The sequence below is a fragment of the Henckelia pumila genome, chromosome 1 (assembly GCF_033568475.1).
Source record: "Henckelia pumila isolate YLH828 chromosome 1, ASM3356847v2, whole genome shotgun sequence".
Classification (NCBI taxonomy): Eukaryota; Viridiplantae; Streptophyta; class Magnoliopsida; order Lamiales; family Gesneriaceae; genus Henckelia; species Henckelia pumila.
The window spans coordinates 174,607,443-174,626,634 of record NC_133120.1 but is presented as its reverse complement, the minus strand read 5'-3'; the positions used below and the strand labels follow the sequence as shown (position 1 = coordinate 174,626,634).

Sequence of the window (19,192 nt, the reverse complement as noted above, 5' to 3'; positions counted from 1 at the left end):
ATATTTTAGGAGAAAAATGGTTAATTATATTTTTAAAATTCTCTTCATTAAATAAAATATAAGAGAGAAGTTTTCAAAGTTTGGTGGAACAAACCGCGCAGAAAGTGCCTATTGGCAAATGATAGACAAGAGCCAACTGTGACTCGGTGTCCGTAGGAAATTCCCATACAACTTCCTTCCCCTCCTTAATTATATATAAATTTGTTTGCCTTCTTCCGAAATTCACATCGAATCTGCTTCTCAATTTTCCAAATTTAATCCCTTCATATATTCCTCAAGTACTGCTTGAAGAAGCTTATATATAATTAATTAAGAAACATGGCTCCTTCTTTCTCCAATGTTAAGACACTGTCCGCTTTCATTTCCAACAAAATCTCAGCTCAAGGTACTGTGTCCAGGGCCGTGAGATTAATGCTGAAGAATGAGTCCGAAGAACCCACCAAGATTTCGTGGATTCCGGACCCCGTCACCGGATACTACCGCCCGGAGAACAAAGCACAAGAGATCGACGCCGCCGAGTTGCGGAGGATCCTCATCAAGCCCAGAACCAGACGACACTTGTAATATAATTAACGACTCCGATATAATATATATAGTTTGTGTAATTTAATTAAGGATATTATTCTTGATTTATTTAAAAAATATATATATGCGCGTTCTGTGTTCTAGCAAATTAATTTTTTTGATTGGATCTTTTTTAAGATCAGTGAAAATAATTAAATCTGGATACTTTATTTTACTTCGACTCATGAGTACAACTCCTTAAAATAAAACCGATTAAACCAACGGGATCAAGTGTAGACTTTGCCACACATTTTTCATGTCCTTGGTTAAGACAGAGTAGCATATAGGTATTGCATGGGGCACAAACTAACCACGGCTCTTTTTTTTTTTTTTTTTAAAAAAAAGAAAAAGTTGTACAAATAAAACCTAACGGAGGAGGGAGACTAGGCCAAGACCTTCTCAAAAGGCTATACAAAAGTAATAGTAACATCAGAACAGCTAGGGTATCGGAAAAAATACAAGCACAACATCCCTAGAAAATAAGTAAATACAGACAAAATCAATGACAGCTAACTAAGAGGAAAACTTCATTTCGGGTGCATGCATTTGTGACCTTGCGTGTATATGTACGCAGAAGAGAGAGTTTGCTATGGGAAACAGGGACTTAAGCGCGTCATCGGTCCACTCCCCTCGGAGTCGTATTAATTAAATTTTCCTTGGTATATATGATTATTTCCTTGATCGACACAGTTGAAGTTAATAAGAGCACAAGGATAGTAAAAAACTGTATCAAGTGTTGGCATGTCGAATCCCTATCAAAATATTATTGCGGTTTTATTCAAAAATGGCCCTGCATACGAATCAACTCGAGGGTTGAACTGCTTGTGGATGATTAATATATATACGTTGCATGGGTTGATTTGTTGGAATGTCTTCTTCATTTCTGGTGGTGTTATCGGGTTCAATGATTTCTTCTCCGATTCTATGTTCTTCATGATCTTGATCTATTCTTCCTTCATTAGGTTGAATGATTACCTCTTTTGGTTCATCCCTTATGATAGGAGGTTCATCACTATCACTCTCATCATCTAGAACAGCTGATTCTAGCCTGTTTGCTAGATCTTTGATATTGGTTTGAGACTTGTCTGCACATACAGTAGCTTTGTCAAAAATAACATTAATAGTTTTCTCTACTGTCAATGACCTTTTGTTAAATACTCTGTAAGCTCGACTGACCGAGGAATATCCAACGAATATGTCTTCTTCTTCTTTTGCATCAAAGGCTGTTAAGCGATGTTTTCCATTATTATGAATGAAGCATGTATAGCCAAACACTTTAAAATATGAAACATCGGGTTTTGTGCCATTCCAGATCTCATATGGTGTTTTGTTGTGCTTCTTGTTAATCATAGATCTGTTTTGAGTGTAACATGCTGTGTTAGTTGCTTCTGCCCAGAGTCTTTGAGATACGTTTGTAACACCCAGTATTTTTGGTACGTAAATTCGCATGCATAATTAGGGATTTTATTTATTTAGAATTTTATATTTATGGGTTAAATTATGATGTGAATTATTTGTGCATGTTTTAAGTTATTTTTAAGCATTTAACCCATAATTAGTGATTTTCATGATTTATGGAAATTAAATTATTTTATCGCGTAGACGGGACCGTGGACGGACGAGATGACAACTTTCTATCTAATTTATTTCATGAGCCTTTTAAGAGCCCAAAAATATTATTTTGAGTTTTATTTCCTCAAAATTATCAGTATTTAATTTTATATATTTTTAGGAGTCCGTTTTTATTCAAAATAAGCCAAAATATTGACTTTTTATTATCTTTAAAATTTCCTTAATATATTTATCAGTATTTAATTGGTGGATTCCGGACCCCGTCACTGGATACTACCGCCCGGAGAACAAAGCACAAGAGATCGACGCCGCCGAGTTGAGGAGGATCCTCATCAAGCCCAGAACCAGACGACACTTGTAATATAATTAACGACTCCGATATAATATATATAGTTTGTGTAATTTAATTAAGGATATTATATATATATTCTTGATTTATTTAAAAAATATATATTTGCGCGTTCTGTGTTCTAGCAGATTAATTTTCTTGATTGGATATTTTTTAAGATCAGTGAAAATAATTAAATCTGGATACTTTATTTTACTTCGACTCATGAGTACAACTCCTTAAAATAAAACCGATTAAACCAACGGGATCAAGTGTAGACTTTGCCATGCATTTTTCATGTCCTTGGTTAAGACAGAGTAGCATATAGGTATCGCATGGGGCACAAACTAACCACGGCTTTGAAAGAGTGGGTACCCGGTGAGCCAACTTGTGGCTAAGGGCTTTGATGACTCTTTGTATAAACAATCTTTTTTTTAAATATAATTTACACTTTTATTAATGGCAATGACTTTATCTTTCTTCATATTGTTATATTGTGATATATTATTGTTGTTTGATAAAGACCTTAAATATACTATAGTGTATGTAAGATGTGGTAGTACATGAGGATGTCTATCATGAAACACATCTTATAGTCACTGTATATTCTAAATCGTTCCTAGTCGATTGAGCCGTCCGTGAATAAGGATAAGGATCGCTCGAGTTTGAGACTAGCATTTGCGATGCAGAGTACCACGTTTCATTGGTAAGGAATATAGAGATGTTCAAAGCATGCAAATAGATATTCATACGATGAATGATCGAACTACCCTATCCGGACTTTCCAAGTGGTTATCACTTATCGAGTGGATAAAGTCCACGGTTTTGGTTGTACACCATTAGTCCTTACTACTTGAAACATCATTGAGACTCTATATGCTAGTACTGTGCTTTGACTCGTTTACCGACTCTATTGGGGTCATCAGGTGTCGGGATTGGGTACAGTTACAACACATATAGGAGTCGATGCTTTGTTGTCAAGGATTCACCACATACTTGCGAGTGTGGATATCCTATGCGATCTGAGGAGATATTAGTGTGACGAATCTCTGGCCAGAGTACATGATGTGTTTTAAGAAATGGTTTCTTAGTAGCACATGCGATGTCACTATTTGATCTTCAAGATGTATTGCATAGTTATCGAATCTCGAACGACTCTCGATTTACCAATGGTTGTTGATTCGATCGAGATATATGGATGAAGGGACCGTACTGTACGCTAACCAAAATCTATTGGTTCTTGCAGACACTATCAGTGATACCTAGGGAATCATGGGGCGATGTTGCTAGGTGCTCTTACCATGATTCGATGGGCAAGTCGGAAATTGTTGTTCCGAGTCACAAGGAGTTGTGAGCCCACGGCTAGCTGTATCCCTGAACCATTGAGGGTCACACAGAGTAATGGATTTTTAATCCCCGTTGAGATAGTTAAATTTAAAGAGTTAAATTTAATGAACAAAAAAGTGGGACTTCTTATTTAAGAGTAGAGGAGTAAGATTTCCTAAAATGACATAGGGATGGACATTTTTGGAAATCACTGAATTCGGATTCAGAAAAATTTATCTTGACTTTAAAAGATGCAGAAATGGTTTCTGTGAACATTGGTAAAATCGGTTTATCAATCAGAGTCACGATGAATTTTATATTAATTTCTGAACATGCGGGCTTTGCTTGTCAGGCTTGAACTTATGACTAATGGGCCCTAAGCTGTTAGCAGCCCATATTATAAATAAGTTATTGCAGTACAAAAATTAGACAACAGAGGTCACAAAATATTTTGAAAACCCTAGCTACGTTTTTATCAAAGTGGCCGCCCCCTCCCTCTCTCTGTCGGGAAAATCCAGCCTGTGAATTTTGAATTACAGTCTGGTTTAACAGATCAAATTCGTTAATTCTCTTCGTAGAAACTTCTGATAGATTTTTTAGTGCAATCTATCAGAGGGATTAAATCTCTGTTCGTGGACCTGATTGAAGAACAGTTCGTCCATCAGTTCCAGGGATATACAACAAGAGCAGAGTAATCTGTTGGTGTCCATAATCTCGATTCGAGATTGGAGGTAAAAATTTATAATTGTTATTTAATTTTTACACACACAATTTAATCGTAAAGTTTTGATACCCATTATGGAATCGTTCCATATAAAATTTTTAAACTTCCACTGCACCGGGTATCAATTCTGATTGATCTGATCGCCGTTCTCCAACAGTGGTATCAGAGCCAGGTTGCTCAGATCAAGCGATTAAATTAATCGATTGTACAAAAATTTTTTAAGCCTCGGTTTTTGAAACAAAATAAATTTTTTTTAAATTAAAAATTTTTCGGGCAAAAACACGGGCAGCGATTGGATCGCTGCCCGGGGGGCAGCGAGAGTCGCTGCCCTAGGGGCAGCCGGGCTGCCCGGCCCGAATCCATTTGGGGCGCGGGCAGCCCGGGAGCGTCCCGGGCGGCCCGCGGAAAAATTAATTTTTAATTTTAAAATTAAAATTTTAATATGTTAAAATTCTATTTTTGGTCCGGTCGAAAATTGTTTTTGATTGGTCCACGAGGCATCGGATCGAATTATTCGAGTCCGAAAATTTTAAAATTGATTTTTGGATAAATTTGAATTTTTGAAAAATTTATAGATTTTATCCGTTAAATCAAATTTTATGAAATTAATTATTTTTGGTACAATTGATGATAAGATATGATCTTATGAAAATATTGAGTAAAATATGATTTTATGTATAAAATTGGATTTTATATGTAAAATATGATTTTATTTGATAAAAAGATAAAATATGATTTTGTATGTAAAATAAGATTTTATATATGGAATATGATTTTATCCTTTTAATTTAAATTGCCATTGCATGTTATCCAATAAATTAATTTTGAATTAAATATTATTGGATAAGGATGATCGATTGCCATGACCAATTTTGTAGGTGTATGTTAGGAATTTACATTTGTTTTTATTGTTATTGGATTTATTAATGGGCCTGATTTATGGCCCAATATGAATTGTCATATGTAATATTAGTGGGCCTGGTTTATGGCCCGTTCCCACCCCTTGAAATGTATCCCCTATTTGTCATGGTTATTTATTGTAAATACATTAGACTTAGTGGGAGATGAAGATTTGAAGACGGAGGTGGGCCCAGCAAACAATAAAGACTGAAGAAATGTAAATTGGAAGCTCAATGTAATAGGATTGCATTGCATACCTGCATATTACCTAGGATTGGACTAAGACTCGTGATTGGCAACCACGGGTCGATTAGAAATGGAATCGATCATCCTATATAATATATGATATTATTGTTGTATGCATGTTTTAGACAAAATTGTGTGAATCCGGCAAGCATACAAAATTTTGAAATGATGAGACAAATTTTCAAAAATTAAAATCCCTCATTTTAAATATGATTTAAAATTGATATCAAGATAAATAAAGGAAATTTAAAATTGTTTAAATGTTCCTACCTTCCATCAACGATCAATGTATGAGATGCTACCCGCGGATACGGTTCGGATCATATTATTGGGGGGGCCCGTTCGTCGGAAAGCTGTACATTGGATCGACACATGTTGTAAGTTGGGTGGAACTCCCATGGGATCGGCTCATATTATTGGGGGATCCACATGGCGACCGTCCATCACAATTTAATATTGATGGGTCATCTTGACATGTCATAATAAACGGCGTCATATTATTGGGCCCTTATTGGACATGAGGTAAAAAACATGGAGGTTGCTTTGGAAGCAATTGGGCTCTACCTTTTGAAAATTATGGTTGGCTGATATTATTCGGGACCATAGTTTGTCAATTGGACTCCATGTTCTCACTAAGGAAAACAGTTTCCCGTTTTCACTAGAGGGTAGTGAAATCGTTAAAATAGTGGGAGTGAGATTCATAAAATAAATTTCGCCTATTTTATGTCTTAGTAAATTAATTAAACAATCACTGATATTTGTCTGTTTCTTTTCAGTATTTCATAAAGATGAATTCGCGTAATCCACTTTTCTCTATCCTCGAACAAAATAAACTGACTGGCGCAAACTATACGGAATGGTTCTGTAAGTTGAAGATTGTCTTGATCTCGGAGAAGATGCTCTACGTGTTAGAAAAATCTCCTCCGAAGGAAGCACCAGCTGATGTAAGTCCGGAAGAGTTGGCCAAACTTGATACATGGTGGGACCATGATATCAATGCCAAATGCTATATGCAAGCCTCGATGTCTGATGAACTCCAGAGGCAATTTGAGGATATCGTGACTGCTGCTGACATTCACGTACAACTCAAGGAACTTTTTGGGGCTCAATCGAGAGCTGAAAGGTTCGCTACTGTAAAAGAGCTAATGACGTGTCGCATGCGTGAAGGGACTTCGGTCCGTGATCATGGGGTACGAGTGATTTGGCTCATACAGAAGTTGGTAATGCTTGATTTGGTGTTGGAGCATGAACTCAACGTGGACTTACTACTTCTATCTCTTCCTTCTTCGTTTGACGGATTTGTGGTGAATTTCAATATGAACAAGATAGAGGCCTCCCTTGAAGAGATGGTCAATATGCTTGTGACATATGAATCCACTTTAAAGAAGGATAAATCGGCTTTCTTGGTGGGATCCTCTTCTTCTGCTAAGAAGGGGCCAAGTACAAAGGGTAAGAAACGTTCTGCCCCACCCAAGAAAACCGAACCCGAGAAGAAGTACAAGACAAAGGCTTCAAACATGGAAAAGTCCAAGGATGTTTGCCATTACTGCAAGAAGCCCGGTCATTGGAAACGTAACTGCAAGGAATATCTAGAGCAGTTGCGAACTGCAAAGGGTATGTTCTATATTGAAATAAATGTTTCACTTAATACTACTTCTTGGGTATTGGATACCGGATGTGGATCTCACATTTGCAATGATTTGCAGGTGATGACAAGAAGTCGCAGGCTTAGAATGGGTGAGACCCAGCTGAGGCTCGGAAATGGTTCTCGAGTTGAAGCTAAAGCTGTGGGAGATGTTTATTTAATTTTGCAGAACGATTTTAAGTTACTTTTGAGAGACGTTTTATTTGTTCCAGATTTAATTAAAAACATTATTTCTGTTTCTATGCTTGATAGAGATGGTTTTTCTTGCAATTTTGTGAATGAGATTTGCAATATTTACAAGAATGAATGTTTGATTGGAAATGAACAACTTGAAAACGATCTATATAACTTAAAATTAAAAGACGTTCCAATAAATTATGTTGATAAACCGGCAACAACAAACAAAAGGAAAATCGATAGTCAAAACCCGGTAAACCTTTGGCATGCTAGGCTAGGTCATATTTCCTCAAGGAGGATGAACAAGCTAGTGGGAGAGGGCATGTTTGATATGTCTGATATTTACTCTCTACCTACTTGTGAGTCCTGCCTGAAAGGAAAAATGACTAAATCTCCTTTTAAGGGGAAACCTGAGCGTAGTCAAAATCTGTTGGATTTGATCCATACAGATGTTTGTGGTCCATTTAGAATTGGTACTCAATATGGCCACACCTACTTCATTACCTTTATTGATGATTATTCTAGGTATGGGTATTTATATTTAATGAAATATAAGTCTGAAGCATTTGAAAAGTTCAAAGAATTCAAGGCTGAAGTAGAAAATAAGCTAGGTAAAAGTATTAAAGCACTTCGATCGGATCGAGGTGGAGAATACTTAAGTACCGAGTTTTTGGACTATCTGAAAGAGAATGAGATTCTCTCTCAGTGGACTCCTCCTATGACACCTCAGCTAAATGGTGTATCGGAGCGTCGTAATCGAACTTTGTTGGACATGGTTCGATCTATGATGAGCTTCACTGAGCTTTCACCTTCGTTTTGGGGCTATGCGCTTGAAACGGCGGTATTGTTGTTGAACAACGTCCACACCAAAGCAGTGGACAAAACACCATATGAGTTATGGAATGGCAAAGCTCCTAAGTATTCGTACTTGAGAATTTGGGGATGTCCTGCTTACGTGAAGCAGACAGTGGGAGATAAGTTGGATAGTAGATCCACCTTATGTTATTTTGTAGGGTATCCGAAGAATTCAATCGGATATTATTTCTATCATCCTGCTGAAACAAAGGTGTTTGTTTCAAGGAATGCCACCTTCTTGGAGAAGGAGTTCTTATTGGATAAGAAAGGCGAGATGATGGAACTCGAAGAAATTCGAGAAGAACCCGAAATACAAAATAATGATCCTACACCTCAGGAACCATTGATAGACACGCCTATACTTAGAAGATCCGAGAGGACTTCTAGACCTCCTATTCGATATGGTCTTCTTCTTGAAGGGGATCAAGATGAACCCGACGTTGGATGTGATCCAAGAAACTTCAAGGAAGCAATTTCTGATGCGGATTCAAATTTATGGCTTGAAGCTATGCAGTCGGAAATAGATTCGATGCATACAAACCAAGTTTGGTCTTTAGTAGATCCTCCCGATGGAATTGTTCCAATAGGGTGTAAATGGATCTACAAGAGAAAGCTTGGGCCTGATGGTAAGGTATTGACCTACAAGGCACGATTGGTGGCAAAAGGTTATACTCAAAGACAAGGAGTTGACTATGACGAAACCTTTTCACCAGTTGCAATGTTCAAGTCCATAAGAATCCTTATTGCCATAGCTGCTTGGTATGACTATGAGATATGGAAAATGGATGTGAAGACTGCATTTCTTAATGGAACCATTAAGGAAGAGATCTATATGACGCAGCCTGAGGGATACACATCCATGGGAAGCAAGCATAAGGTATGCAAGCTTCAGAGATCAATCTATGGTCTAAAACAAGCATCAAGAAGTTGGAACCAGAAATTTGATGAAACAATAAAGGATTTTGGTTTCATCAAGAACCCGGAGGAACCATGCGTGTACAAGAAAGTAGTTAAGGATGCTGTGACATTCTTAGTACTTTATGTTGATGACATCCTACTCATTGGGAATGATGTAGGGATGTTGCAGTCAACAAAGATATGGTTATCAGGTAGATTCTCGATGAAGGATTTGGGTGAGGCATCCTATATTCTAGGGATACAGATCTATAGAGATAGATCTAAGAGAATGATAGGACTCACTCAAGCAACCTACATCGACACCATATTGAAACGGTTTTCAATGGATGGGTCCAAGAGAGGACATCTACCTATGTGTCATGGAGTTTCTCTATCCAAGTCTATGTGTCCCAAGACTGATGAAGAGATAGAGAAAATGACACATGTACCATATGCGTCAGCCATTGGTAGTATCATGTATGGGATGATATCTACCAGACCGGATGTAGCATTTGCTCTGAGTGTCACGAGCAGATATCAAGCTAATCCCGGTCAAATGCATTGGAAAGCCGTGAAGGACATTCTTAAGTACTTACGAAGGACTAAGAATATGTTCATGGTATATGGAGGAAGAGAACTAAAATTGGAAGGCTATACCGACTCTAGCTTCCAAAGCGACGTGGATGACTCGAAGTCAACCTCTGGGTTTGTGTTCATGCTCAATGGCGGTGCTGTCTTTTGGAAGAGTTCCAAGCAGGACACCACAGCGGATTCCACCACTGAGGCAGAATACATTGCAGCATCAGCTGCTGCTAAAGAGGCCGTTTGGATGAGGAATTTCGTTCAAGAGTTGGGCGTTATTCCGGAAGTTGTTGGTCCAGTCCCGGTGTACTGTGACAACACGGGTGCCGTTGCTCAGGCAAAGGAACCAAGGTCTCATCAAAGATCCAAACACGTACTGAGGAAATACCACATCATCCGGGAGATCGTGGAAAGAGGAGACATCACTGTCGAAAGAGTGGCCTCTGCAGACAATATCGCTGATCCACTTACTAAGCCCTTGCCAGGACCATTATTTGACAAACATCGCGAAGCAATGGGTCTACGTAGTATGACTAGTTGGCTTTAGGGCAAGTGGGAGATTGAAAGAGTGGGTACCCGGTGAGCCAACTTGTGGCTAAGGGCTTTGATGACTCTTTGTATAAACAATCTTTTGTTTAAATATAATTTACACTTTTATTAATGGCAATGACTTTATCTTTCTTCATATTGTTATATTGTGATATACTATTGTTGTTTGATAAAGACCTTGAATATACTATAGTGTATGTAAGATATGGTAGTACATGGGGATGTCTATCATGAAACACATCTTATAGTCACTGTATATTCTAAATCGTTCCTAGTCGATTGAGCCGTCCGTGAATAAGGATAAGGATCGCTCGAGTTTGAGACTAGCATTTGCGATGCAGAGTACCACGTTTCATTGGTAAGGAACATAGAGATGTTCAAAGCATGCAAATGGATATTCATACGATGAATGATCGAACTACCCTATCCGGACTTTCCAAGTGGTTATCACTTATCGAGTGGATAAAGTCCGCGGTTTTGGTTGCACACCATTAGTCCTTACTACTTGAAACATCATTGAGACTCTATATGCTAGTACTGTGCTTTGACTCGTTTACCGACTCTATTGGGGTCATCAGGTGTCGGGATTGGGTACAGTTACAACACATATAGGAGTCGATGCTTTGTTGTCAAAGATTCACCACATACTTGCGAGTGTGGATATCCTATGCGATCTGAGGAGATATTAGTGTGACGAATCTCTGGCCAGAGTACATGATGTGTTTTAAGAAATGGTTTCTTAGTAGCACATGCGATGTCACTATTTGATCTTCAAGATGTATTGCATAGTTATCGAATCTCGAACGACTCTCGATTTACCAATGGTTGTTGATTCGATCGGGATATATGGATGAAGGGACCGTACTGTACGCTAACCAAAATCTATTGGTTCTTGCAGACACTATCAGTGATACCTAGGGAATCATGGGGCGATGTTGCTAGGCGCTCTTACCATGATTCGATGGTTAAGTCGGAAATTGTTGTTCCGAGTCACAAGGAGTTGTGAGCCCACGGCTAGCTGTATCCCTGAACCATTGAGGGTCACACAGAGTAATGGATTTTTAATCCATGTTGAGATAGTTAAATTTAAAGAGTTAAATTTAATGAACAAAGAAGTGGGACTTCTTATTTAAGAGTAGAGGAGTAAGATTTCCTAAAATGACATAGGGATGGGCATTTTTGGAAATCACTGAATTCGGATTCAGAAAAATTTATCTTGACTTTAAAAGGTGCAGAAATGGTTTCTGTGAACATTGGTAAAATCGGTTTATCAATCAGAGTCACGATGAATTTTATATTAATTTTTGAACATGCGGGCTTTGCTTGTCAGGCTTGAACTTATGACTAATGGGCCCTAAGCTGTTAGCAGCCCATATTATAAATAAGTTATTGCAGTACAGAAATTAGACAACAGAGGTCACAAAATATTTTGAAAACCCTAGCTGCGTTTTTATCAAAGTGGCCGCCCCCTCCCTCTCTCTGTCGGGAAAATCCAGCCTGTGAATTTTGAATTGCAGTCTGGTTTAACGGATCAAATTCGTTAATTCTCTTCGTAGAAACTTCTGATAGATTTTCTAGTGCAATCTATCAAAGGGATTAAATCTCTGTTCGTGGACCTGATTGAAGAACAGTTCGTCCATCAGTTCCAGGGATATACAACAAGAGCAGAGTAATCTGTTGGTGTCCATAATCTCGATTCGAGATTGGAGGTAAAAATTTATAATTGTTATTTAATTTTTACACACACAATTTAATCGTAAAGTTTTGATACCCATTATGGAATCGTTCCATATAAAATTTTTAAACTTTCGCTGCACCGGGTATCAATTCTGATTGATCTGATCTCCGTTCTCCAACAGGCTTTTTTTTTTTTTTTTTAAAAAAAAAAAGCGGTACAAATAAAACCTAACGGAGGAGGGGGACTAGGCCAAAACCTTCCCAAAAGGCTATACAAAAGTAATAGTAACATCAGAACAGCTAGGGTATCAGAAAAAATAAAAGCAGAACATCCCTAGGAAATAAGTAAATACAGACAAAATCAATGACAACTAACTAAGAGGAAAACTTCATTTCGGGTGCATGCATTTGTGACCTTGCGTGTATATGTACGCAGACGAGAGAGTTTGCTATGGGAAACAGGGACTTAAGCGCGTCATCGGTCCACTCCCCTCGGAGTCGTATTAATTAAATTTTCCTTGGTATATATGATTATTTCCTTGATCGACACAGTTGAAGTTAATAAGAGCACAAGGATAGTAAAAAACTATATCAGGTGTTGGCATGTCGAATCCCTATCAAAATATTATTGCGGTTTTATTCAAAAATGGCCCTGCATACGAATCAACTCGAGGGTTGAACTGCTTGTGGATGATTAATATATATACGTTGCATGAGTTGAATGATAATGTAACTTTGGGTGATTCTTTAACTCCTGTTTCCTTTCTTGTACGAGATGTTGGGTGAAAATGTCGGGTGAAAACAAACATGTAAGATTCAACAATACATTTTTATTTTTTTTTTTGAAGTGAGACATCTCGTAAAAATAGACAAAGAGTGTTTCTCTTGATGTAACATATAGAATCATCCAGTGACGTCATATATAGATGCACTTGGGAAAAAATTTAATTAAGCGAGAGATCTGATATCTTGCTAAAAATAGTAAGTAAGGTCCCGCCCTTCAAACTGATGGCATGAATTGCACTGTGCGAAGAATTCGCTGAGAAAATATTTGGATCAGGGGATGGAATCAATGGTAGCGAAAGCCAATTGCAGAAGTCTTTTTGAATGGCAAGATTCACTTTTTCACAAGCAATTTTACGTTAACCCCAAAAAAATATAATAAATGTCATCCAATATTCTTCGTAGCACATAACAACAACTGTATCGTTTTTTTCAAGTTTTTCTTACGAGCAAGGCGAAATGGGCCATCCAATTCACGCATGTGTTGCCATTTTAGGTTTATCCTTGCTCACGATTGGTGCCGAATCCATCGGTTTGCGCCGTCGCCTTGCTGATGAGACAGTTTTTGATGTTACGAAGTTTGGGGCCAAAGCTGATAAACAAACTGATGATGCAATGGTGAGTTAATATTATAAGGAAATTCATGAATACAATTTAAAAAAAAAAAAAAAATTAATTAAACAAATATTAATACTCGGAGGGAACCGATGGAATTGATTATCATGTATCAATGTCGTCATTACATATTGCAGGCCATGATAAAGGCTTGGAATGCAGCGTGCAAGTCGACCGGAGCAGCGAAACTAGTCATCCCGAGCGGCGACTTCGTCTCAGGACCAATCCTGCTTCAGGGTCCGTGCACGGCTCAGCAACCAATCACAATCGAAATCCAAGGCAATTTGTATGCTCTTGATGATATCAGTGAATTCTCCGACGGTGCCTGGATCATGCTTGCTTACATCAACGGTTTCGTCGTCAAAGGCGGAGGGACTATCAATGGCCGTGGAGACTCTCTGTGGGAGTTCATGAAGGGGGGAAGTAAGGATGGCCCCCTTCTTCCAGTTGTAAGTCATGTTTCCCTAGCTAGCAATATTAAACAGAACATGTTAATATTTTAACATGTACACAAACATTTGCAGTCTCTGGTATTCGGGAATGTCCAAAACGGCACAATGTACGACATGAATTTCGTGAATAGCATGGGTTTCCACGTGAAGGTGACAGACAGCAGCAACGTTGCTCTGTGGAACCTGACCATCACCGCCCCCGGTAGCAGCCCCAACACGGATGGCGTCCACTTGAGCAGCTCCGTTAATGTCAGCATCACAGACTCCACCATCGGAACCGGAGACGACTGTATTTCCATAGGCCAGGGCACCGAAAACATCACCATCTCCGGCATCACTTGTGGCCCTGGACATGGCATCAGGTTATACATGTGTTTTTCGACTTATTTCGTTTAATTCCAAGTCATGTATTTATTGAAGAACTTGTGCTTGCTCACTTTTAGTATCGGAAGCCTTGGTAAACGTCCGGATGAAACAAGCCTGAAAGGGGTCAGCATCAAGAATTGCACGCTCACCGGGACGACGAACGGGGCTAGAATCAAGACATACCATAATTCCCCGGTGATGGAAGCTAGCAGCATTGTTTATCAAGATATTGTGATGAATCAAGTCAAGAATCCAATCGTCATCGACCAGCACTATGACTCCAAGAGAAAACCCGAGGTGAGTTAGCTTCCGAACATACCCGTCCTCGGAAACACGTCTAGTTAACAACTAATCGTCTTTGCGGTATATATATATGCAGCAATCTAAGGTGAAGATTAGTGATGTACATTTCAAAAACATAAAGGGAACCACAATTTCGCGGGTGGCCGTATCTCTCAACTGCAGCTCCGCAGTCCCTTGCGAAGGCATCGAATTGGCCAATATCGACTTAGTTCCGTATGGCTCGATTGGCCCTCTACAGTCTGCATGTTCCAATGCCAAATTCATCTCCACAGGGAACATGAACCCCGCCAGTCCCACTGAGTGTGTATAGATTGTCCACTTCTTGACAAGTTAGCAATTTTAGAGTGAAAGGGGGCAAAAATTGTTAAAACAGAGTACCTAGTCGAATCCATGCAATTTCATTGTATCTTAAAAAAAACTGTACATATCAATTTTGATGAGACGGATCTCCTATTCGATCTGATTCATCAAAAAGTATTACTTTTCCTGCCACAAGTAGGGCTGGGATACCGAACAGAAATACCGAATTTTTGGCATACCATACCGAATTTTTTTTTATATGTAGACATTTTTTCGGTATAACAAACTTTTTTTTTTGTATCTATACGGTATCAATATAGATTTTTTCCATACCAAAATTTCAAAATTTCGTTATCGATACCGGTATGAATTTTTTTTATACCGATATTTTTGTTATGGTATACCGAAAACCCACCCCACAAATACTACTTTTCATTGTAGATATGGGCATGGTCGACTTGTCTCATGGAAATAGATCCGCAAGTCCGTCTTCCAAAAGATATAATCTTGTATTTTTACTATCGAGTTTTTGTCATATATGTATATATTCCAACTATTATGTGAAGGAAAAAAAATAGGTAATTGCAGCTTTCACAACGTTTATAATTGCGTGGTGATTTTTTTGGTAACTATCATGTATCTACAAAGATTTATGATAAATGTTTGAATTGATCATTTCTGGTTAGAGTGTTGTCGCATATGCAATAACATGGGTTAATGTACTCTATCTGTAAATCTATGAATAGGAGGACAAATTAAAGTTTTTACATTGTTGATTTTTTATTTTGTCTTTAAATTGTGTGTTGTTTGAATAGTGCATGGGTATTGAGTGAAAATGCAGTCCCAAAAATTTGGGTCAAAGATGGAATATGAAATTTGTGTACATGAAGAATCATTTATTGAATCTTATCAAATGAAATATTGCACTTAATTCATTTTAATTAATGTTTTTGATAATGAGATATTGGTTGAAAGATGTGATGTAGATCTTTTTGTTTTGTTCCAAATGATGCCATCTATGAATTTGTTCATGTCCAAATGATAATTAAATATTTGAAAATATAGTAAAAATGGTCATGATGTAAGCTTGTCCATTTTGTATTTTGATCCTGTAAGTATTTAATTTTGAGTTTTAGTCCTATAAGTTAAGTTAAAATTGGTTTTTAGTTCTTTTCTTCATAGAGTGTTAACGTGACATCAGAAAATGCTGACGTGGAAGATAAAAATGCTTAAGTGACATCGAGAAATAATGATGTGTCTGTTGTGACATCAAAAATTAAATGCTATATTTTCAAAACCGGATTGTACCGACCTGTTCGACCCAGAACTGGTCACTGATTTGATCTGAAACACTATAAAAAACTGTTTTAACGGTTAAACCGACAGAATTGGTCAAGAACTGAAAAATTAGTTATTCGATTTTTTTTGAAAAAATAGTTTTTTTATTTTAAAACCTTAATTTAATATTTTATTATATATATATACATGATTATTTGAAATTTTTTTCTTTGTTAAAAATATTATTTATTAATATTAGATTTTATAATTTTTTGAATATATTTATATAGTTATTTAGTTTTCAAACTACGATAAATAATATATATTTTTATTTATATAATTTTTTAAGGTTTTTATAATTTAAAATATATTATTAATTAATTATATTATATAAACGGTTTTCCGATTTGACCGTTCGGTTAAAACAGTCCAACCAGTTAGATCATATTTTTATGTTAGATCGGTTTGATTATCGGCCTAATTATAAAAATATTTCTTAAATAAAAAAGTTTAAAAGATCAAAATAACTAAAGTTACAGGACCAAAACCCAAAATTAAATACTTACAGGACCAAATCACAAAACAAGCAAACTTACGGGACTATTTTGACTATTATCCCTAAATATTTAGGAGTCATGCTTAAAATTTATAAATGCGTGGATTTTTTTTCGATCTAAAAAATAAAGGAAAAATTACAATTTTGGTTCGATAATTTTGTTACTTTGTGATTTTACTTCTCTATGTTTTCATATTTTAACTTTAGCCTAGCATGTTTTAATTTTTGGCAATTTGAATCGTTTTTCATAGAAAATGCTTATTTGACACCATATACGTCAGCTTCACATCAGCGTCACGTCGAAAAAATGACTAAAATTTTCACAAAAAACAAAAATAGCGGACTAAAACTTAAATGCAACAACATAGCTAGAAGATTGAAATCGCAAATTGAAAACAAAATACCAAACCTAAAAAGTAATTTTCTCAAAAATAAATATTACAACTTAGATAATGTGCTTATAAACAAATGGTGAAACAGACAACAAATATATAAAAAGATAAAATTTATAAAAACATTGGATTGTTTCCGATCTAAAAAAATAAATATTACAAACAGAAAACGTTTAACACTATATTACATCGAAACTATATGCGCTAAAAATTGGTGAAATCTAAAATACATGTATCACTAAAAATATATGTATCACTAAAAAAGAAAAAAATATATAAATTTCATTGGTAAAAATTTGGCATATGATGAAAAAATGAATCAAAATATATATTTAGTTAATTAATTAATAATTTTTGTTTCAAAATTTGACTAGATATTCGAATATGCAAAGTAACACAACAAAATAATATCTTTGTCATAATTATATTTTTATAGTATAATTAGAGGTTTATTCTAATTTTTATTCGCTGTTTTATTCAAGAGAATGATCTGAATTATATTACAAGTATTTGACTTAATAAAACGGTTTAGGTCATCAAACATATGAATATTCAAAAATGTAAGGGAAAGTCGGTTGCACATAAACAGATTTAGGTGCCTTCAATAACACCTTGAGTAATATGCAGCGAAAAATAATAAAAGCGTGAATAAAATAAATTAGCAACTAAATAAATAGACTCAGATATTTAAGCAAGAGTATACAATACTCTTGCAACGCCTCAGGACAAAACTTTCACTAAAAAACAATTCAAAGAGTTTTACAAACCCTAAAACTAGTGAATTATTATAAAAACAATTTTTTCAAAAACATGTGAGAAAATAAATAATAAAAACAATTCCTAAAATTCTATGCAAGATAGCATAAATAAAACAAAGCAAGGAGTTGACCCTAGATGCCAAAACACAAGAGCAACAATCTTCAATTGGTCTTCAACATGCTCTCAAAACCTTCAAGGCAAGTAGGTAACCATGACTAGAGGTGTCAAAACGGGTCAACGGGGCGGCCCGGCCCACAACCCGTCGTAACCCACCATTAAGCGGGGCGGGCGCGGCCCACCTTTTAGGCGAGTTGATGTAGTGACCCTGCATGGAATCACCTACTAACTGGCAACTAATATCATGCATTAAACTTAATACAGCAATATACTTAACAGAGTAAAAACGTGCGGAAACTTAACCATAAATTACATATCAGCTTAGTAATAAAATCCAGGCTTAAATCTGTAATGATACAACCATATCGAAATTCTTAAAATAAACATTATACAGCTAACAAATCATGTTGTATAATAAACTCTTCAAGGCTCCTGCTCCCTAGTCCTGCCTTGAACTACCAGCTCCGTCCATCCTGCGACCTGCCCCATGGAATAGGGTGTCCAAGATAACAACTAAGACGTGAGCGCTTAGCCCAGTACATAGACATGAGTAAATATATGTATATAATGCATGCTACATGATGACTGGTAAAAAAGATCATCTGAAAAGTCATGCTCAGAACCGGCGCCATATGAGTGCTGCCACCACACGGATCAACCTCTGGGTGCAACCACACTCGTCTAGTACACCAAAGTAGACAGACATAAATGCCCCCGCCGTCGCGGTACTCTCAGTGACAGACTATCGAGTATAGAGCTGAGCGGCTCTATAATCAGGTATAACAAGGTATAGGCTCAACGTGTATATGCACATGACATATGAGTATAGAAAACGGTAAATCATATATCATGCCATATAATAATGCCAAATAAATGCAACATATAAACATGTATACTCGCTGGCAATCTCAGTCAATGTGTACGTACCTCTAGGCTAGTTCAAGTAAAGTAGATCCTAGGTTCCAAGCCTATATTCAAAAGTTCACCGTATCACTACACAAGTTCTATAAGCCTTAACTAAGCTAATAAGTACTCCCAAAACTTAAATCGATTCTCGGACCATACCTTCGTCCGAAGTAAGCCCTTTGAAGACGCTAGTCCCGGATGACTATAACCACAACTTGGTTATTTCAGAACTTCGATTATAACCGATAGGGCCCTCAAGTGTATATCTCACACTATATAACTGAAGAAGGAAACTCGGGAATTCGTAATTGAAATAAACTCAG

General features: G+C 36.8%; 2 protein-coding genes across 2 annotated transcripts; both read left to right on the top strand.

Moving 5' to 3' along the window:
- The first annotated feature begins 232 nt into the window (after nt 1-232).
- Nucleotides 233-2,497, top strand: LOC140874499 (protein SENESCENCE-ASSOCIATED GENE 21, mitochondrial-like). Its single transcript, XM_073277791.1, has 2 exons — nt 233-562; nt 2,373-2,497. Exons 1-2 carry the CDS (start codon nt 319-321, stop codon nt 2,495-2,497), a joined length of 369 nt encoding a protein of 122 aa, XP_073133892.1. The 5' UTR covers nt 233-318.
- A 10,692-nt stretch (nt 2,498-13,189) lies between these two features.
- On the top strand, nt 13,190-15,268 carry LOC140875990 (exopolygalacturonase-like). The gene is made up of 5 exons (XM_073279830.1): nt 13,190-13,443; nt 13,578-13,889; nt 13,965-14,254; nt 14,336-14,555; nt 14,638-15,268. Exons 1-5 carry the CDS (start codon nt 13,285-13,287, stop codon nt 14,869-14,871), a joined length of 1,215 nt encoding a protein of 404 aa, XP_073135931.1. The 5' UTR covers nt 13,190-13,284; the 3' UTR covers nt 14,872-15,268.
- Nucleotides 15,269-19,192: the final 3,924 nt, after the last annotated feature.

Excerpts from the sequence above, each read along its gene's own strand:
- LOC140874499 (XM_073277791.1), top strand. The coding sequence starts at position 319 with ATGGCTCCTTCTTTCTCCAATGTTAAGACACTGTCCGCTTTCATTTCC. Across the intron at positions 563-2,372 it reads CAGAACCAGACGACACTTGT|TATTTAATTGGTGGATTCCG; the intron begins AATATAATTAAC and ends TATATTTATCAG.
- LOC140875990 (XM_073279830.1), top strand. The coding sequence starts at position 13,285 with ATGGGCCATCCAATTCACGCATGTGTTGCCATTTTAGGTTTATCCTTG. Across the intron at positions 13,444-13,577 it reads AACAAACTGATGATGCAATG|GCCATGATAAAGGCTTGGAA; the intron begins GTGAGTTAATAT and ends TACATATTGCAG. Across the intron at positions 14,556-14,637 it reads ACTCCAAGAGAAAACCCGAG|CAATCTAAGGTGAAGATTAG; the intron begins GTGAGTTAGCTT and ends ATATATATGCAG.